We start from the raw sequence: 22,361 nt of genomic DNA, 5'->3' as shown, positions 1-22,361 counted from the left end.
GAGATGAAAAGCCACCATTTATTCACACTTTTGGTAACATCAGTGGGACCCTGGAAAAATGTTGATTCCAGGTTTTTTAAACATTGGTTAAACAAACATTCAAAATTCAACTTTCGCTTTTTTGCTGCAACAGTCAGTTCTTAAATAAATCAAGACAAAAGTAAAGTAAATAGACAAACACCTGTCTGTTTCTTCTGCCTTTGATTGAACTAAATTTGAGGCTTCTGAGTAACTCAGACTGCACTGTAAGATTTACTTCACACTTATATTTCCTATTTAACTCCTAAATTGAGTTGAAATTCCATTTTGTATTGCTTTTTGCACCATTTACACTTTGTCTTGATGCTTTAAGTTTTACGTGAAGCCTTTTTTCATTGTATTTGGGAAGAGAATTTTGAGTTCTCTCTGCTTCCAGCCGTGATTGTGCCGTTTCCATAGAGATGCAGGACTTTACGTTATAGTGAAAAATGAGCCCACAGTGAATAAAAACGTGACAGGAGCAAAGAAAACACCCAGAAACTGGAGTTCAGAGGGTCAAAATGTGTGCTTAAGCAAAACCTTATAGTATCAAAGTGTGCTGCTACTGGAGAAACTCAGGGTGTCGTGTGATGCAGAGTTGCCTAAACAGCAGCTACAACTTCTGCTTTCACTGATCTCCATCATGTTTTTGCCACTCCTTAACTCCTCTATTTGGGGAGTGAAAAGAGCAGGAGAGCGCATGCTGCCTAATCCTGCCACTACATGGACTCTCCATCACCCTGCAGCGCCTCCTTGTGGCCACACATGATAACTTGGTCTTAAACACCCTGGCACTCGCCAACCGCTGCCCATCCTACGGGTCAAATAGCAACTCCTACTGCCTTGAGGTTATTCTCTAAAATGGAAAAGGCTGATGGAGCAAACCCTGACCGAAAAAGCAGCTCGGACTCTGTGAGTGTTTTCAAGCATTGTTCTGGCAACTAATGCAGCCGAACTGACGCCAAACGCACTGGTTCACCTTTGCTTTGGATCACTCCCAGGAGGGGAGTCCTGTTGCCGGGGCAACAGCGGGCCTCCACACAGCTCGTCCAGGCTTCTTTAGCCCTGAAGAGGAAACTCCAGCTTCAATATGCAGTCGAGGCACAACACAGAGATCAGCAGTTGTGGGTTGTAAGCCCATTCTAAACTGGCTCAATAGAGACGGCTGTTAGAGGCCTGGACAGCCACCGTCGGCCTCAAGCTTATGTGCCGCACCTCACAGCCGACCTACTTCACTGGATGTATGAAGCTCAGGTATTTTTAAGAAGACACTGTAACGACACCCAGTTCCCAGGCATAAGAAACCTATAGGCTTCTAAGACTGCAATGCTGACTGACGATTATATCAAAAGTGCAGATGGTCATGATAAGTAATAAGCAATGTTGTGCCTTTAGCTTGTGAAAGGTCAGGCAGTTTGCTGTAAACTCAAGCAAGATGCAGCCAAAGTCCTGTCCTGGTGGCTGCAGAGATGTTTAAAGGTAACCCACTGAACACCAAAACCCACTGGCAGGTTTGACAGGCAGGTAATCTTCTAAAAATTGTTAAACTGCACATTTTTATCAGTGGCAGGCACCATGTAAACAGAGAAAATTGTTAAATTTCCAACTTTCCAAAGGTCCCTGAACTACTCATCAGTGATGTGCTGACACTCAATTTTTTCTGCATGTGTCAATTTAAAAAAATCACCAATAATACACTATTTGCAAGAACTAGATTCTGTGAAAAACAAAAAATTTTGCACTCCTGAGCGTAACAATAAAGCCATTTGTAGCTCAGCTGCGACCAGCATATAGGTAACAAAAATTCTGTGATTTTTCAGTTGAACTGGGCTGAAGTGCAGGTTGCGTTTACATGTAGCAGAGGAAGAGTGTGGAAGCAAATTAAAAATGTAAATCATAAAATAGCATGTAAAGTCACCTATTATTTTTCCAGTGCTGGCAAAACCTGTGGGAACTTGGAGAAATGTGTACATAGATGTTGATTCCTGGTTTTTGTTTCAATTCTAAGTAGAAGAATGAATACAAATGCAGCAGTTAAGAAAATTACATTAAAAGTTCCAGCATCATGCATCTGTAGCAGCTTCTACTTCTCCTCTGTCCTTAAAGTCACCTAAACTAGGCGTCGTTGTGTTTTATTACACGATGAAGACATCAGCTTCAGTATGCAGCAGCTGTTTGATCATCTAATAACTGGGGTGAACCTCCTGCTCTTACCAGACATCAGCCTTCCTGCCGTATCCTTCTCCACTGATCACCTCCGGACTCATCCAGTAGGGGGTGCCGGTGATGGAGCGGATGCCGGTGCCAGACATGCAGATGGTCTGAAGCCTCTTGCTGGCGCCAAAGTCCCCGAGCTTCACGTTGCCCGCCGAATCCCGCAGGATGTTGGCACCTGAACATGTAAATATTATATCTCACCAATCATCTCCGTATTCAAACACTGTCTAAACGTTTCTGTAGTGTCCAAACAGTGCGATGTTCGGGCGTCTGCAGTTTAACAGGACCTTTACCTTTAATGTCCCGGTGTACGATCATGTTGCTGTGCAGGTACGACATCCCCTCCAGGATCTGTCTGGTGTACTTCCGGGTCACATTTTCTGTCAAAGCTCCGTAGGCCTTTAGCTGATCTTTGACTGAGCCCTGATAGGAGGAAGGCACAAGTTTTATATTGTAGTGCTTTAAAACATCAACACAACTAATAGTCTGTAAATGTACGCAGGAGTGGAGACCACAAACCTGCTGCCCTAAAGACACAGAAACCAAAGTAGGGAAACTAAAAACATGAGATTTAAAAAAAAATGTAAATGCTTTTACAAAATCAGGAAGGTAACTTCACGTATTTATAGTTTACATTTACATTTTTATGTCTATTTGTTCATTGTTGCTCATTCTTACCATCTAAGAAGAGTTGCGGCAACTGCACTAATCATATAGTTTCACTTTTTTTTGGTGTGAAATCTGAATTAATATCGGAAAGAACACACGCAAAAGTGGAAAAAATAATCTCACTTAGTGTTGTCCACATAATTGGCCCTCTGTGTATATTTAAATTTGATTGTATCTGAATAACTAAATGTCCATCTTAGTTTGAACAGTTTATGACTAAAAGTACAGTTAGATGCACAGAATGTACATTTCTACAGGCTATCTTCAATGACAAACAGAACACGTTGGTGGAGTTAGTCGGCATTGATGCAGGACTGTTGTTGGTTTATAACCCACTTCCACTTCCTCTTAGTTGGTTTGTGAATACACCTAATGTGGTGGACCGTCCACACGAACAGAGTGGAAGTGGGCAGTAAGAGGGTGTAGTTTTCATTTCACTAGTTTTTAGACAATTTTGGCAAACAGCTGTGACTCAGGAACCAAAAATGAGGCAAGATTAACCCTGTGAACCCCCAAACCCACTGGCAGGTTGCAATCAGGTTGTAAGCATCTTAAAAACAACAATTTAAAAAAAAAAAAACAAAAACAAAAAAGCAACAAAAAACCCATTTCTTTGTGTCTAAACAGAGCAAGTTCCACCTTCTGTCAGAGCCAGAAATTGTAAAAACGCAGAGAAATTGTTGGATTTTCATCTGTCTGATAGTCCTTGAACTACTCATCTGTGACTTGCTGTTTGGTTGAAAAATCTGATGACATCTCAGCTTAAAATCATGATGTTTCATCAAAATCACTGTATTCTGTCAGCGTCATTTAAAGAATTGCCAAAAAGTAAACTGTTTTATATATTTATTGTATGTTGAGCCACTATGCTTTTTTAAGTTTTGGTGACAAATGTAGGCACTTAGAACATTTTTTTTACATGTAAACTGACAGTTTTTTTTTAGATTCTGTAAAATAAATAATAAAATAATTAAACTTTTTATTTTATTTTATGTGATTTATGGTACTATAACTGTGCCATAGTGAACAAACTAAATTGCTGAGTTCTCTCTACTTCTAGATATGGTTGTGTTGCTTCCATAGAGATGCAGCATATTTGACATTTTGAGCAATGCAATGGCACTGAGGTTAGAGGATTCTTTTTAATTTGGAGTTGTAAAAAACAATTATTGCTGTGAATCTGTGACATTACAGCTGCTGACACTCACCCCCGGCATGTACTCCATGAAAATAGTGAGCGTCTTCTCATTGTGGTCCCTCAAACAGCCGTAATACTGAACGATGCGCTCGTGATGCAGGTTTTTCAGCAGCTGGATTTCGCACTCTAAAGCACTGACCTCCTGCACAGAAACATGGAGAAATATTATTCAAACCACAGCCAATGACACATTTCTGAGCTGTGCATCCTCACTGATTTACTGTTTTCACTTCAGACGTGGCTAATCCCCTAAAGGCTCGGTCACATTAGTTGCCAAAGATAACAAACAGATGCAGCCGTAAACACAGGGATGACTAACAGCGATTTATGGCTGTGTGCGGTGGCTGCCAAAAGTGAAAACTGAAGCAGCGAGTAAATGAAAGCTGATGGCACAGTTCCCCAAAAGAAGTTCCTGTGTTTACATCAGAGAGGGACGCACAACAGAGAGGGAAGTCGCAAAGTAATCCCAGAGTCCCAACGCAGGAGCCGGTTCAACAGAAGCAACCAGTGGCTCTCATCTGTTACGAGCCGGGGGGCGGGGACTGGAGGAGTGAAGGGGTGATGGGAGGTCAAGGCGCTGCCGACCCGTCGCCCTCCAGCACCACAACACTCGGCCGCTCGCTGATTCGGGAAGTGACAGTGCATGTTTTCTCTGCGGCAGACAGGAAAAGACATTAAAATGGGGAAGAGGGGGGCTGAGGGAGGAAGGACAAACTCCTCGATGCATTCCACGTCTTGAGTTATTGAATTTCTTTCCTGCACATTGATTATTTTCTTTTTGCACCAGGGGACAAAATAAAGTTCTTGAATCCAGAGAGCTTTTTTTTTTTTTTTTTTTGAATAAGATGGTTCACTCATTAAACCCACACTCAGCCGGTCCTGCTAAGTATCTGTGTTCCAGCATAATGCCTCGAACTGATTAATGTGAGGTCATTTATTGGCCTGGACATCGATGCAGATTCATGATTTGTCAATTATAACAAACCTAAGTTTAGTATTTTACAGTAAAAGACAGTGATGTTATCATTCATCAGTCATATGGTAAAAGAAAGAAGGTCAACATCCGATTTCCTGACAAAAACAGCAGAATTTTAATGTGCAACCAGGGGCAGCAAAATGACTAAATGCAATGTCTGCAAAGCAAACGGTATTTTTCTTTTACAACCAAAGCTGTAACAAGACGCAGTAAGCCATAAAAAATAGTGGGAATATTCTGAAGAGTACCGCAGGGAGAAGCGGCGAACACACAAAGAAAAACCCAGCATGGAGTCTCTGTGAAAACTTTCCACGTTGGCGTTACAAGCTGTGTCTCACCTTGCTGGTCTCGGGACTGTCGGGATCAAACTGGACTTGCTTGGCGGCCAGTTCTCTCCCAGTATCCACATCATAGCAGAGGTAAACCCGACCAAACGCACCCTGACCCAGGAGCTTCCCCCGACGCCACGTCACTGGAGCACTGGGCGCTGAAAAAAAACATACAAACACACAGTTGCTTATTTCTGTTTGACATGAATACACCACATGCACTTTTATATATTAACAAAAGAGACAGTGACACCAGAAGCTCAACTATATTATAAGCTTTAACCTTTTCCTGCTCCTAATCTGTGTTTTTTTTTTTTTTTTTACTTCAGTGACTTACGTTTTTAGCAGAGGTCGGAATATAATGATACTATATGAAGCTAAATTCTTACTGCCATTGAGTTTCAGGAACAGATTTTATTGACCCGTGGTTTTCTCAACTCCAAGCACTTTCTGGGTTTTTTAGCCACATTTTTACTCACAGTGGGCTCATTTTTCACTGCAATAAAAAGTCCTGAAACTTTATGGAAACAACACAACCATCATGATGGAAGTAGAGAGAACTTAAAAATGCCCTTTAAGCTGTCTAACAGAGGTTTAATACTGCAAATTATATAAAAAGAAAAGATGAAAGTTGAATTCCCAAACATTGAAAAAAATGCAATCAACATGTACAACATTTTTTCAGTGTCTATTGAAAAAAGAATCACTTCTACATTTGATAGATATTTTATTACAAACTTTTAAAATTTGTTACCATGCTTAACTCATATCTGCTTAGTAGAAACACAGCCTGTAGTTCGTCCCAGTTCAAGTCTTTAATAATTTCATGTAACTGTTGGTTGCAGCTGAGTCACTACTAGATTCACATTTGCAACAAGGAGTGCAGAAATTTTTATTTTTTTTTACAGAATCTGGTTACAACAAATGGTGTATTTTTGGCACATTTTTGAATGAGATATGTTTGAAAAAGTGATTTTAATTTTTAATTCAGATGTAGCTAGGTTTCTTCATCAAACTAGAAGTCACTTATGACTAATATAAGGCCCTTTGGAAAGTTGGAAATCCTTCAATTCTTCCTCTTCTTACAGTTTCTGGCTCTCATAAATGGTGATTTTAAAAGATAACATGCCTTTCACACCCACCAGCAGCTTTCAGAGTTAATTCTGTTCCCAGATTTTTTCATTCCAACTATCAGCTTGAATTGAAAAACATAAGTTCTGGTATTGACCTTTGAAGTGAATCATTTAATCATCTCTTAAGAATGGAAGTCATCCTAAACAGTGAAGCGGATTCTCTACAGGTCATTCTGTTTAGTTATATGAGCACTCACACTTGTGGGCCACAGAGCGATCCTGAGCACGCAGTCTTCCCTGGGCATCGACCAGCTGCCAGCTGCCCAGACTCTCCTCGCTGCCGTTGAGCGACCGCCGTGACGGCACCAGAGTGAACAGGTTCCCCTGCGGACGACGAATCCGTGGAAATGTTCGACGACCTGACGGAGACCAGGAGAGAGTGTGGCTGAGATTTATGTTACAGGATGAACGGGAGAGAGAGGAAGGAGTGCAAAGGGAGAACACAGTTGATTAATTCCGATCAGCTACTTGGAGTTACCTTCACTGTGGTCCTTGCAATGCAGGGAAACGTGGTACCTCCGAGGATAGGTGCCTCCTTTCCCTGCCACCCTGTCATACACATGATTCTCCCTGTCTGAAAACAAACGTGGAAAAGGTCACAGGTCAGTAGGATTACTCTGTAATTCAGCCATGTGTGTGTGCATGCTGGGTCACACTGCATTCACGTGAGCTACTTAAATACTCTCTCTATTAGCTTTAGAACCCAGCAGATATGGACTTGAAATTACCGTTTATATAAGCTTGCAGCTGGTTAACACAAGTATGAATTCACTAACAAGCAAAGATTACCTATGAACAGTAGATAAAATATTTCATAAATAAGTGATGTTGTGCCTTCAGTTTGTAAAACGTCATGAACAAGTTGTGGCCAAAGTATTGTCCTGATGGCTTTAAAAGTGCTTAAAAAGTGACCCTATGAACCCCAAAGTGCTGGCAGTTTATGAAGACTTTTTTTTTAAAGTCAAAATTACATCATTTATCAGAGCCAGAAATTGTGAAAAGAGAGAAAAACATCATATTTTCAATATTCTGTTGATAAATTTCTAATGGAAAATGAACCAAATTGAAGTTTAAAATCATACGATTTCTTTGGGCACTTGGAAAATGTTGCACATATTGATTCCATGTTTTTTCTTTTAATATTTGCAAAATAAATAATCAAAGAAATTCAGTTTTCAATTTTTCTTTGTTCTAGATTTACTGAATAAAAACGTTGTGAGTTCTCTCTGCTTCTAGTCATGGTCGTGCCATTTCCATAGAGGTGCAGGAATTTATATTGTAGTGAAAAACGAGCACACGGTGAGTAAAAATGAAATGAAAAGAAAGAAAAATTGTTCAGAAACAGTTTAGAGTTCAGAGTGTTAAAAAAAAAGCACCACTAGGTAACATGCAACAGAACTCATGCTGCAATAACACAATGTTAACGCATGCTTGACAGGAAAATCAGGAGCTTTTCTGCCAGTTTTGTCTCTCACCTGAGCACTCTTGTCGATTATCTGGGTAACTCTTGGCTCTGTGCATTCGAGACTTCCTCAGTGAGGGGCTGCAACAGAAAGAAGAGTGAGAGATGCTGAAAGCAGTTACAGCTAAAGTAATTCTGCCAAAGCCAATTACAGAGTTGTAATGGAAAGATAATAAAAATGTATAATGAGTCTCGAGCTCCTGGCTGGCGGCTTTAACGAGAGCTTGTTGGTCACCTGTCTGAGTTGCTGTCCAGAGACTGACAGCTTCCAGAAACCGAGTTCTCTGCACTGCTCCAGGGATCCAGCACCTGCACCGGGCACAGTGGAAAATCAATGGTTGCCTTCCAAAAAGAAATATATTTTGAAAACCTTCGTTCTCCGTTAAACACCTCACATGGGCAGCGTCTGGATAAACAAATCTGGGGACTCCCTGAGTAGTTTGTTTGACTTCTTATTTTCAAATTCGTTTAAATTCTTAATAACTCAAACCCCAAATCCCTGAATATGAGCCAAGACACTGCAGCAAAGACCACAGAAGTTCCATTAACGAGCAACACCAGAGAGGATCTGGATTCAAGATTTGGAAAAAAAGAGCTGTTTATGTAGTGCCAAATCACAAACACACCATATGACTTCTATTTTAAGGTGGATTTTCTCCACTAATAGTGAAGCGTTGACTCACACACTGATCGCTGGTCTCGGGGATGAACTCCCCCTCACTGTTTATGCTGGTGTATGAACCTTGGCGGGCGATTCTCTGCTGGCGTTCGGGGACGTAGCCGGGAGGCGGCGAGCTACGCCCTGTGTTCTGAGAACCTGGGATCAGACACAAATTATGAGGGCAAAGGAAAAGATTAGACACATGAAAAAATTTTTAAGAACATATGCACTTTACAAACCCAAGGACTGAAAAGTGCAAGAGAATGTGCTACGAGTGCATCGGCTGATCACATGCCTGCATGGCTTTGCATAACTTCTGAAACTGTTAAGGCTCTTTAAACTCTTCTGGAGCTGATTTTATTTTCCACGGTGCAAAACAAAACATGCAGCAATCCAGACTACACTTCTACAACTCAAGGATGCATTTCTGCAGTAAGATTTGTGACACATTTGTCTCCCTCCTGAGCCACAAAGATAAAGAAAACTGCAAATGAAAGCGCCGGTTGCTGACATTCGGCCTCCAAAGAGCGACCGCGCATAGCGTTTATGGCCTGCTGGTGTCACAAAGTCAAGCTCTAAAGCCTCCTGGAGCCACTGTGACCCCTCCTGCTCCTCCAGCAGACCACTGGTCCACCACACTAATAGCATTCCCTAATCTGATTGGCTGCTGTCCAGCAGGCATCGTCTAGTGATGGTGAACAGGAAAAGGAAGAGGACCCATTGCGAGAAGGGGAAGCAAAAGAAAGAACAGCGAGCGAGAGCGCAGAAGGCGGCGACAGAAGGGAGATCAAGGTAAAAACTCGACATGACAGCCACCGTAACTGAATGTTAGCAAAATATTTAAGGCTTCTGGGAGAAATAACCCAACTAGAAATCCTCTTTGGAGTCAGCATGAGAGGGAACAGTTGAAGGTATGTACCAGTGGATAGGTGGCGTCCCCTGGGTTCGGAGGATTGGTACACTGTGCTGACATCTCCAGTGGACTGAGAAGACTTGATCCTCACCTGCTTGCAGGGCACATGATGGGAGGGTGTGGACGCCTTTAGTTTGAGAGAAAAGAACAGGAGGTTTCAACACATCCAGCAATCATGTCAGCAGCAGGCCAGTCAGCGTAATACAAGTAAATCAGGAACTTCGATTTTTCACAACATGGCTATGTGATGAAGAAATAACAGTGGTGCAACGGTCTTCTGTAAAAGCTCAGAGTGTCTTACGTTGCTGTGCTCCTGAGTGAGGAGCAGAATCCTGATGCTCTTCATGTTGGAGCTTCGGTCCAGTAAGTCGATTGCTTTGTCCAGGTCATCCTGACCTCGCAGAGGGATGGACAGCTGCCAACATACAGGAAAAACAAGCGCTTACACACAAAATCAACAATGCTTATAAACACATGCATGCCAAGATTCACAAGCACACAAAGGCTGTTGGAGGTGTTTTTAAAATGCACAAATATTTAATCAATAAAGGAAACACAGACACGCGTATATATATTCAGAGTAACGGTGCAAGTTACGGTCACACATGTGCAACATATGAGAGCAGTAACTGTCAGGATGTTATATGACATCGTAATATCAACATATTACACATGTGCACTGGAGAGTGCACACCGCATTTTCAGCATGAACCTCAGAGTGGAGCAGAGAAAATATCACGTTCTGTGTCAGTCAGCAGCTGCATGATCCATTGTGGAGATCATCACTGGTGATGAGAGGTGCCCTGCAGCAGTTTTCACAATGGAAGAATGGAATCTCCAACACCGGAGAAGTTGTTTCAGGTCAGGAGTGCACCAAAGTATGCTTGTTGTTTTCTTAAACTTACACATCTGTCATGTGACACAAGCCAAGCAGTTTATGTCACATGATTTGGGCCACTCTGCTAACATGGGCAATCAGCCACTAGCTCAGAGTGACTTTCGCTCATTAAAAGGATGTGGACTTGGATGTAGTCAGAAAGCATGAAGCGTCACAGAAGACTTTCTCATAGTGGCACTGAACGAGCTAAACTCCCACAATGCTCTCTGCTTGCCAATGTGGAACTGCTGAAAGGCCAACTGACTGACTCCTCAGGTCGTAAACTATAAGAGGCTCCACCACGCATGTCCTTTGTCCTTTGCCTTATCAGTTAACATAATATTAGTCAGTTACTAAGGGAAATTAATTAACAACTCACCATTAACATTCCTAGTTACAAGCGTAAAGCACTATTAGATGGCTGCACAAGGAGACTACTTTGAAGCAGAAAGGGGGCCAAATTAAGGTGCAGAGTATAACTTTTATAATTGCAGTCTTGGAAATTTTGACCACATCTTGTGCAACAATTAAGACAAATATGGCCAATGTAGAGTACTTCTAATCTAGTCTAATCTAATCTAATCTATCTACAGATCTATCTATCTACAGATCTATCTATCTACAGATCTATCTATCTATCTATCTGACAAAACATCCATACCCAACATACACACCTACATATAAATACGTCTGTCGAGCTGAAATTTTAAGCCCATTAATCAGAAAACAGCAAAAGGATAGGCAATTATGTTGAAAAATAATTAGCATAATAAGCATTTAAGTCCTTTTTCAGGAAAAAAATAACAAATTAGTTGTAGTTTGTCAAATGAGGATATGGAAGGAAGAGACAAAAAACTTAAAATCTCCAAGTTGTAGATTAAAACAGGTCAAATCTGTACATTTGAAGACACTACAGTAGACAATCTGTTACTTCCACTGAGTGTGTCTGGACTCACTGAACATTGCTGACAGTGGGGAGAGACTGAAGGTAAAACACACACAGAGACCCCAGTTTACCTCATTGTTCATATAATGCAGGTCTAGCTGCTGGCTAAAGACCGTCTTTACTTTCTGCTGAATCTCCTCGAACTGCACGGGCCGTCCAAACATGAGGATCCTGCACATGAAAAAGCAAGAAATCACACAAACAGATTATGAGAGATTTGTACAAGCTGCCGGGGAAACTGCTTTTGAGATACATGCACACGTGCAAACAAAACACACACGAGCTGCTGTGTTGAGTGTGTGCAGATTCTTCTAAGTACACCTTGCATATTTGTGGTTTGTGCTGGCAGCCGCCGTCTAACCTCAGTCCTTTCCCCTTCCACTCTCCAGCTCACATACCAGGCTGAATTAAGTGCTGGAGTGTGTGTCAGAGTCTGAGAAGTGCTCTTTCTCATGAACTGGAACATGTGACGAGAACAGCGAGCCTGAGTCAACGTGTTTATGTCTCCTCTGTGCTCTCCCTGACTCGCATGTGGATGTAAGCTATATGAATGCAGAACACACAGAGACTCAACATGCAAATAGGGCTGAAAGAAACTCACCTCCTTTCTCCTGAGAACTCAAACTTTATCCTGACGTCGTCCTGAGAGAAAACAGAAGGTCAGAGAGTTCTTTAAAACCAACTTGCATGTTGCACAAACATTGTTCGCTCTGTACCTCTTTCCCTGCTTCATCATTCATGAGAACCCAACAACTGCAAACTAAGTTACTGAGGGTGTTTGGATGGCAGAGAAGATGCTGTTCCAGCGAGAAAATCTCTCGTTTTGCAGGACTACGTCTACATTTCAGGAAATACGCTTATTTGCCTTCTTGGAGGAGTTCGATGAGAAGACTGACAATGAGTAAATATGAAGCTACAGCCAGGATCCGGTTGGCTTTGCAAAGGCTGGAAACAGGCAGATCAGCTAGCTCGGCTCTGTCCAAAGGTAACAAACTTCACCTACCAGCACCTCCAAAGCCCACCAATTAATTTAAGTTATTTGCCGTTTCTTTGATCTGCACAAAAACCCACAACTGTAACTTGTGCAAATTGGGGGATTCCTCCGGGTTGGATTTAGGATGCTGACCGTGAACTGCAACGACCTGCTTCAAATCCAGCCACAGAGCTTTTCTCTCTCACGTTCACCTTCCTACTAACACTAAATACTGAGGGCCAAAAACAAGACTTACAGGGTTATGTCCCAACCAAGAAAAATACAGCCCATAAATGCTGTAAAACAGTGAATCGTAGTTTTAACAATTATTTTTTTGTGCAGAATACACTGTGAGGTTTTTCTTTACCTTTAGACAGAACCAGACTAGCTGGTTCCCTGTTTCAAGCTTTTATTTTAAGCTGCTGGCTTCACACATGCTACAAAATTAAAAGCAATGACAGGAAAAGTGTGTAACATCAATCATTTCATTACAAGGAAATGTTCTGCTGGAAAACTTTGGGTCATGCACTGTAAAAAAATTAACTGTAATTTTTAAACCAATTTACTGTTATTTTCAAGATTTTTCCTGTTTTGATAAATTAGTTAATGGCTAGTAAAACCACAGGAAAAATAATGCGCACATCAAAAAAATGCATTTTTATAAATGTTAATTATTATTATTACTATTATTATTATTATTTACAATGAGTGACTCTAAAATTACACTATTTCTAAGTGCATTTAAATCAGCAGAAAAAAAACCAAAAATTATTTATGTTTGGATTCATCAACTACTGTTTTTTCTTTACTAATTTTTCTGTTTTGTTCAACTACATATATTATCTACTAAAATCACTAAAAAAAGCTTAAACTAAATGTTGACTGTTAAAATTGTAAATAATAGCCACATTAAAAAATATGCTTTTTAAAAACTATTTAAATCAGCAAAAATTCTAATTATTATATTTTAAATATATTTGCCATTTAAAAGAAAAAAAAAACACTATTTACATTCAGGATTGCAAAATGGTAAATAATTTTTAAATTGTGATTTTATAGTTTTTACATGTAATATCTAATATAATCTCTGGAAAAAAAAACATTACATGTTGACTAAAAAGACAAAAAAAAAAATGCCAAAAATGAAATCAATCAGTTAAATGAGTGAAAAAATATCACTATTTTACAGATATTTGCCATTATTTACACAATTTCTGAATTTCACAATATATCACTGTATTCTAATGTTTGTTCTGGCACGCTTGCTGCCAAATTTTCAGTTTTTTTTTTTTTTTTTTAATCGCTATGGCATTCATGCATATGTTGACACCAACAACATATCTTAACATTTCTTTCAGGTCAAACAAACCTTTCATGCCATGAGGAAAGTCACCCTGCCGTGCTGCAAAAATGCCTCAAGAAACAAGGATTTTAATGTTGAGGCTGATCTGTGTTTATACTGTACAGATATGAGAGTCATCAATATTCTGATACAACTATTGCCAGAAGGTGCATGAGATTCTTTCCATAATGTTGACTTATTTCTTTAAGCAAACGGCTCACAGTGTCTGCTCTGGCTATTCTGTGTGGTTCCAGCTGTGGTCAAAAGCATGAGTAGGTGGGCTTGTGGGCCAAACTCCCTCACAAGAAGAATATATTTTTAGAGAAGAAGCTGAAAATAACTGGGTTTAATGAGTTTCAGGTGAAAGAGTAACGTAACTGTGGGTGGCAGCGTTGGTAATTAATCCGTCATTAGGCTAAATTAGCTAACGCTGAGGTTCGGAAATTATTAAAGCATCAAAAATATACCTGGATGGGTGGTAACCAATTACACTGTGCTTCACTACAGCAGGTTTCCATACATAAAACTCCATGAATGACAGACCAGCAGTTACTGAGGAGGAAAATGTATATTGTCGACATTTAAGACTCTCCTGAGTTTTAAATTCAGTGGACACGACTTAAAGGAGTCACTCTGTGGACAGAAGATTTTCCACTGACTGGTAGGTTTGATTCTCACCTGAACAAATTGGGATTTCCAGCAATTTATTTTTATTTATATTTTATATTGTTATGGGACATGACAAAACAGATGAAAACATGTCAAATGTATTTAACCCTCTGAACTCCAAGCAATTTAGAGAAGATTTTTGCTCCTGTCACATTTTCACTCACTGTGGGCTCATTTTTCTCTGCATTATAAAGTCCTGCATCACTACGGAAACAGAACAACCGTGGCTAGAAGGAGACAGAACTCAAAAATGTCTTTTGTGCAGTATAGGAAATTTACAATAAAATAAGTCAAAAAAAGAGAAAAAAGTGTCTTTATTTCACAAAAATTGAAAAGATTCAACGTGTAAAACATTTTCCAAGTGCCCAAAACTAGAAAATAATATTACCTCCAAATCGAAATATTTTATACTTACATGGCCTAAAAGTCTCTGAATATTTATCATGTATCTGTTGGTTACAGATGAGTCACTAATGACTTCATGGTTGCACCTGATTTAAGCAAATGTTTCATTTTTGCCAAATTTTTAAATAAGAAATTTTTAAGCTTAGATTTGGTTCAGTTTCCCAACTGAGAGGCATAACACAGATGTTTAGCTTAAAGACCATCAGAAAGGTAAATATCAGACAAGTCTTTCTGTTTTTACAGTTTCCAGCTACAATAAATGTTGTAATTTTGGCGATTTTCTTTTTTTTTTAGAAAGATAGCATGATTTTGAAACCTGCTGGCATGTTTTGGGGTTCAGAGCGTTAATCTTTAAAAAAAAAAACAACTTCTATTTAAACGTGTAACCAAGCTGATTGAGTTTTCTTAATTCACAGCTCGATTGTGATGGACTGATGCTGTACCTGTCTGTTGGCCTGTGCCACTGTCTTGGGTTTCCCGCTGTCGTAAGACAACACAGGCTGGCGCCGCGTCATCTGGAGGGCAACCAGGTCCTTCATTATGGAGTGGAGAGCCTGCCTCTCATCTGGAGAGGATAATGGGTTGGCGAAAAACACACTATTAGAGCGTGGATTGGAAAACGGACTGTGTGTGTGTGTGTGTGTGTGTGTGTGTGTGTGTGTGTGTGTGTGTGTGTGTGTGTGTGTGTGTCAGACAGGATCAAGAGAGATATGAAACCTTTGGCACTTAGCTCAGCACTAAAAGGTGTGTGCAAACAATTAGTCAGCCGTGTTTAACTACAGCCATATTGAGAATATCCTGCGACAGCGTATGAGAGGCAGGAAAGACGTGCAGTGTTTTTGATATGCCTATTCCCATGTTTGATCTCAGGGCAAGCTCTGCCTTGGCTGGACTAGCTCACGAAGAGAAAATATTCCATTTGTGTAGCTTGGACAGACATCATACGGCCCCGGGGCAGCTGAGACAACCAGACCCCCATCTCCAGAATGTCGAAAAGCAATCCTTCACCTGATGTGTCTACTGCTGCTGCTGCAGCACAGGATTTGGCGTCAGTGATGGTGTTTAGTTTGAGTGTGTGTTTTCATCTCATGCTTTGAGTAAACCATGTCTGTGTAACATCAGAACACAGAGGACTCACTCATTGTGGCGTTGTTTGCGTGTCTGCAAACCAGTCTTCAGAAACTCGCTGTGCCAACCCACCGACAGCCTGCGGAAGTGAACACAGAAGTCAATTAGTTAAAGGAACAAAGCACGTAATAACGAAGGTTGACTAACTTTTTTTTTTTGCAGAAGGATGCAAATGATTGAGTCAGACAGGATGTGACATATGGCAAAGGTTATCAGTCTTACAAAACTTGTCGGTGTACAAGTACATCACCTCAAAAAACATCAACAACATGAGGAAAGAGGCTTAAAACCTGAAGGCTGGCATGACAGAGTGCTGTATTACACTCTTCTTATACAGTATTCAGCTAATTCAATTACATATTAGAGTGTTTCTCATGCTGTATTCCTTGCAGGCATGTAACCTAAGCCTGCACAACACAGACCTAAAGGTTTTTCTGATTGAAAGCCTCAGTGAATGAGTGTGTGCAGTGCAGAATGTGTGTTGTGCGTTTGCCCACGAGAAAGAATGACAATTGGAAACGGCTGAAATTCAAGCAGCACTGGCAGCGATCGCTCTGGCCCGTTTCTTATGGGAAGAATGTTCTTTACGAGGAGTTTTCTGCCATTTTAAATATCTACCAGCTTTAGACGACTCTGCTCACACGAGCTGCAAAACCCAAACTCAGCTGTGTCTTAACTCCATTGTTGATGTTAACAAGGCAACATTATCGGTCCTGTTCAAGGCGTCAACAGCGTTATAAACTGAGGCATTTCGTTGAATGGAGAGGGTTTCCCTCAGATTTGTACCAATAAACCATGGAAGTTAAACTAACGCAACACAGGAGAACACAAAGGAGTTCTTGTGACTCGGATGTCATCAAACAAACTTCACAAACGCACTAGAAATTGCTTAGTAATGCAGATACAAGTGACTTACAGCTGGTGAAGCAGGTAATAAAAATCAAGATACAATCCCTACCTTGTCATGTTTGAGACGACTGAAATAACGTTCTACCAGGAATGCATCTGACTCTTTCTCTTTCAGTTCCAGTACCTCAGCTTAGACATCTACAAATACGGTGCAATCAAAAAGTGAGAGGTGGGTCTGCAGCTACCATCAAGAGAAGAAACAGTTTCCAAAACCGGACAAGGTGCGTCAGTTCAGGAGTGTTTCGTCAACATTCACGATATTGTGCCCCAGGAATTCATCCACCTGGGTCAGACTGCCAAGGCTAAGTTCAATTGTAACATCCTAAAGATGAACATTTGGTGGAAAGAAACTGAACTGTGGTGTGATGGCAAGCTGTGTACTCACACAGTGCATTGATTGCACATAAGTTTTTTTGGCCGCAACAACAAAATCGTTGCTTATCAGCTACCCCACTTGTAAGAAATGGCTTCTTCCTCTTCCCCAAAAATGTATTTTAAGTTGAGATTAGGCAATTCAGTGCCCGATACAAATGGTGCTTGACATGTTTACATAACAGGACCTCCAGGGAGCGTTACAGGAGCACTGGGAGCAGTGAATCGCTGCACACGGAGACTACTTCAACAGGGATGATGGCTAAAATAAAATCAGGGCCAGTATTTGATTTTTATAGGCTGGCTTCGACCATTTCAATCACACCCCGCCTTGAATTTAAGTGTCTTTTTCAAACATTTAGAGTCTCTATACCGCACAACACACATTGATTTGAAGCCAAAGATTTAGAGAAGATGCCCAGATGTCACCCTGACAACTTGCTTTAACTTTCCCTGAATTATAATGATCAAAACAAAGCCATCTGCAGAAGACTTACAGTTTGAATCAGGGTTATAGCTTCATCTTCAACATAACTGGCACAAGACAACAGGTCACAGAAGGTCAGAGAACAAGACGAACAGTGTCTGAGGTAGAAGCCTGCAGCAGAAGTCTGTCAGTCTGAAGGCTGTCGCAGTAGAAAACAGGGACGCGGGAAACTTCTGTGCATAAAATAAGCAGCATCGGCACCTGAGGCAGCTCACTGACTTTGTGGATTTCTGGGTAATAATCACCCACAGGAATGCCGGGCACGTCCGTCTGTGGTCTGCGGAGCGTCGCCACATTGCCTCCGAGCTTCCTCCGCTCTCATGTTCCCCTGCCAACGTCGTAGGTGCCAAACACTTTTGTCCTTCAACCCTTCGAACTTCATGCTTTTGGCATTTTCTACCCTATGAAATAAGGTGGAGTTTATGAAGTGTGAAATTCTCACTGCTCACTGAGTGTACAGTCACCTCAGGTAACACAGAGCGCCTGTGTACCGGCCAAATGTTTCCAAAGAGAACACTAAGGGTGCTTCACCTAGAAAGAAAACCTCTAATTGTGAAGCTTGAGTGGTGCTTGTAGTCAACAACAAAACAACTAACCTCTCTGTCCAATCCTCAGGCTACCCTCAGCTCTCTCTCCAGCTTCTCCTGATTTTAATTACCTCCCAAGCGGAATGTGGGGAATTCATTGGAGGACGAGGCTGCGCTCTACCAGTCCAGTCAGCTGTGCCTGCTTTATTTTCCTTGTATCACATTTCCAGGACTAGCAGGATTTACATGGATTTTCCTCCGCCCTCTCCTCTCCGTCTGCGTCGAGAGGTGTTTAGTCTGAAGCTGTTTTTCCCAGCCGCGGTCCTCTCTGTCTCAGGCCACTGATGCATCTGGACTCAGGGCTTCACAGCAAAATCCCCTGGCCTGATGCGTCTCGTTTCAGGTGCACATGTGCTTTTGGTTTAGGGCAACCCACCACATTTAAATATTGCAATCTCGACAAAAAGCCAGTGCTTGCCTTGGCAACATGGAGTTTAAAAAAAAAAGCCCTTTGTGGTGTTTTCACACAGAGAAAGACATTGAAATATAAATTTGAAATAAAGGCGCACATGACAATCTGAGATTTGAAAATCCAGCTCAATCATATGATATAAACCATATGTAAAGTTCTAAAGAGAAGCTGGCTCTCTGTGTTGCACGCCTGCATAAAATTATACAGGTATCGTCTGCAGAAACAACCACTTTCTTCTGAGTCTTATGCATGACATCCTGTGGAAGAATCTCACCAGGAGCCAATCAATTATCAGTGTCACATCTTTGCACCATCTGATCTGTCTCTTCTAAATGCATCATCATGCAGAATCTTGCAAAACTAACTGTGCTTTCCAGTGTAGGTAGTGTATAATATCCCATCTTTAGTTCTAGTGATTTCTGTGATTCTGGTTTGATGTGATATGGCGATTAAAAAAAGCAAGTTTTTTTTTCTTCCCTCTACATTATTAAACACAAAATAATCACATAAACTTATTTGACAGTCAGTAAATTAGCTTTAGCAAATGTGAGGCAAACGGTTTGTATTTACTTGGCAGGTTTTGTAGTTATCTCTCTCCCTTTGATGCTGAATTCATGCCATATATAGGAGCAACTGGAGGGTTTTTCCTGGATCAAAAAGGGCCTTTGGAGAGTGACAGTGCGTGACAGTAACCATGATAAGTCTACATGCAGTAAGGACAGTCAGCTTGTGCTATCTTACTTGCCAGAAATGCATTTCCTTGTTATTTTTAGACTATTTTATTAACAAAAATGTATATTACGCTTGAGTAAATTAAGTCCCAATTAACAAAACGAACCCTAAAACCTCTTTACATGGTGCAAAAAAAATCCATTGTGAAGGAAGAACCAGGAACTGTGTCAGAATTTATGCAAAGATTGAAAGCAGTAAATTATGATTTTATCTCTGTGGGGGTTTTGGCCATTATTTTCTCTTTACTGCTGCTTCATAACTATTAAAATGTAAAAGTTATTTGCATTTTTTGGGGTTATTTAAAGTTTATTTTGTATATTTTCTCAATATTTTTTTCAGCTTACACATAAATGTGCTGACGCGTTGAACACTTTCTAGTATAACATAAGATGACCACTGAACACTTGAGATTTTCTGATAAATAGGATTTCACAAAAGCTATTCTGGCTGATTGCTAATACCAATAAACGCAGATATTTTTCCCACCCAGTTACAGAGAACAAAAGATCTCTCCTGCAATGGAACTAGAACATTATTATGCCTGCTGTTATTGGGATGGTCCACTGACAGGTGCAGATATGAAATATAGCATCATTTAACTGTCAACAGTCACTTGGCAAAATAAGAAAACTACTTTAAGTTATATTTAAAACATGCTATATTTATTTTAATGTAACATTTTCAAACAAAACTGTCAACTTTTAACACAGTCGTTATCGGCCTGTTAACGTTCATCTGGGGCCAATGCTGATATTTAGTTTTATAAATCCTTTACCAATAGATAGATGATGATGCCAGTATAACTGTGCAGCCTGACTGATCAACTTTTCACTGCTTGTTTTGTAAAAGTAACTGCACTTCATCACAGACTGTATCAGAATTTGTCATCTTATATCTGCCAGGTGCTGCTCTGAAACTCTAGTCGATAATATGATTTCAATCAACTCGATTACTTACCTAGTCAAGCCTGTTACTGCTCTAACAAGTTTTGGTCTGTTATGTATTATGATTAATTTATGTAATTCAATGTGTAACTGCAAATGGGTTGTTATGATAAATATTATCATGTAAAAGCACACTAGGGCCTTCCAGAGCGACGTAATGTACAATTGAAAGCCAAAAAAGTCTGGAAAGACCATACTACCTTTAAAGCTGCCATGCAAACAGAGCGATAAATGATGAATCTAGAGAACACGGCTGCTCAAAAGTCAGATGAAAAGTATTTAACAGTGTTTCCCAAAAGAAAACTTAGAAGGGGGACGTTTTCAAGCAGAATGAGGACACAGATAATCACTATTTTCATGTGAAATTGGTGTTTTTAGTAATTATTGAACACAATAATTGGATTCAAACATTTTACACTCTCCATCCTTTAACATTTTAATACTCTGAGGCCTCTAGAATAAATGAAAGTTTCAGGATTCCCTCCAAACTAGAAAATAAACCTTAACTTTACAGGTTTTGGTGAGAAGGTTGGAATAGTAAACCGTGGTTCTGTTTTTCCCGTAACAATTGAACGCCGCGTAATTCCCACCTGTCACTCCCGTCACGTGCGCATGCCCACAACACTCACCTGTCGACTCCGGTCACCGGTGTCTCGCGGCAGAAATGATGACGCAGTAGGTCCAGCCGTCGCTCACGTCCATCGGTGTCCCCGGTCACACCGACACACCGGAGTCTGAGGGCGCCATGGCGGGGCTGACACCCCCCCCCCGCCCCCCCCCCCAGGTACCGGGGGGCTTGTCCTCGGTAACGGAAAGTTGGAGCGCGCGCGCACACGAACCGACTCTTCCCGGGTTGTAGAAACAATCAGACAGATGTGAGCTGAGAATGTTCAGAGAAGCTACATCAAACCGCTCCAGCTGTGGCCCGCAGACCAGCTTTGCGCCGCTGCTGAAGCCCCTTCGGTTCTCTGGAAAACCCACATTTCCCAAACATTTTCTGGTGTGTCACTCTTCAGACTTTTCCGGAGAGAGAACCGTGTCCCATAACCGCGTTAAAGAACTCCCAAAACCAGGTGTAACAGTAAGCGAGTGGCCTGTATGAAATCCATTTGTGCGTAACGGCTCGCCAGAAGGAAACACCGAACGATTTCCGTGATTTTGATGGCCTCTCTTCCTGCTAAGTTTGCAGATTTTCCTCGTCTGCGTTGCCAGGTTTGAGTCCAAAATCCTCTAGGCTGCAGATATCTGCGCTTTTATGACCGAACTGCAAACAACTGCATGGCATCGAGGCGTAAATGTGGATATCACCATAGAAGAATACATACAGGCCTTTGTGGCCTGAATCAAAAGTACACAAGATTTAATTCAGACAGACGTGATGGACGATTGAGAAGCAAAAACAGGACAACGGCAGAAAAAAAAAACACTTTTCCCGTTTGTTAAACACTCCGTTTGTTTTGGATAAATTCCATCGATGTTCGGACTCCGCGGAGCTCCAAATCCAAACTGGAATAATAATAATAATAATAATAATAATAATAATAAAAACACACAAACTGTAACAAGTCAGTCTTTTGTGTCACAAAGTTGCCGAGCGGTGTCCAGAGCCCACACAAGCCTTCTCACAACCAAAACAAAGCAAGAAATGATCTTCAGCCGAGAACGTCAAACTTCCTGACAGAAAAAAACACACACATCGGCTCCGGAACGCGCTTTTACGCGTCCAGTAAGTGATGAAAACGGTGCGTAAAGGTTGTATCCATGTCTCCAAACGTCTCAGCAGCGACCCTCCGCACGTCTGTAATAACACCGACTTATTCCCTGCGGGTTTCTCGTTACTAAACTCTAAATTAGCGCCGTGCAGCCGCGGGCACGCGCTGTTACTCGGTGGAAGTCTTTCTGCTGGAGCGCGCACACGATGTTATTAAAGGGGCGGAGCTGCAGTGACTGTGAGGCGTTTGGGGCCTGCAAAACTATCGGAACAATAGAATTAATAGAAAAG

The 22,361-nt window shown here is 41.1% G+C and overlaps 1 protein-coding gene across 1 annotated transcript in view; it reads right to left on the bottom strand.

The window, feature by feature from the left end:
* The window catches only part of map3k3 (mitogen-activated protein kinase kinase kinase 3), a 28,472-nt gene extending 6,218 nt beyond the window's left edge, over positions 1–22,254 (bottom strand). Inside the window, exons 1-16 of the mRNA XM_023299509.3 lie at positions 20,989–22,254; positions 15,927–15,995; positions 15,232–15,353; positions 12,001–12,041; positions 11,471–11,570; positions 9,878–9,991; positions 9,583–9,703; positions 8,686–8,819; positions 8,238–8,311; positions 8,016–8,083; positions 7,019–7,114; positions 6,738–6,899; positions 5,417–5,565; positions 4,113–4,244; positions 2,529–2,658; positions 2,233–2,410 (exon numbers count right to left, since the gene is read on the bottom strand). Of these exons, the coding sequence (XP_023155277.2) occupies positions 2,233–2,410; positions 2,529–2,658; positions 4,113–4,244; positions 5,417–5,565; positions 6,738–6,899; positions 7,019–7,114; positions 8,016–8,083; positions 8,238–8,311; positions 8,686–8,819; positions 9,583–9,703; positions 9,878–9,991; positions 11,471–11,570; positions 12,001–12,041; positions 15,232–15,353; positions 15,927–15,930 (1,625 nt within the window). The 5' untranslated portion in view covers positions 15,931–15,995; positions 20,989–22,254. The remainder of the gene's footprint in view (positions 1–2,232; positions 2,411–2,528; positions 2,659–4,112; positions 4,245–5,416; positions 5,566–6,737; positions 6,900–7,018; positions 7,115–8,015; positions 8,084–8,237; positions 8,312–8,685; positions 8,820–9,582; positions 9,704–9,877; positions 9,992–11,470; positions 11,571–12,000; positions 12,042–15,231; positions 15,354–15,926; positions 15,996–20,988) is intronic.
* Between the last annotated feature and the right edge of the window lie 107 nt (positions 22,255–22,361).

The sequence above is a fragment of the Amphiprion ocellaris genome, chromosome 19 (genome assembly GCF_022539595.1).
Source record: "Amphiprion ocellaris isolate individual 3 ecotype Okinawa chromosome 19, ASM2253959v1, whole genome shotgun sequence".
Lineage (NCBI taxonomy): Eukaryota > Metazoa > Chordata > Actinopteri > Pomacentridae > Amphiprion > Amphiprion ocellaris.
The sequence above is the reverse complement of the archived record's forward strand: the minus strand, read 5'-3'. Positions and strand labels throughout refer to the sequence as shown.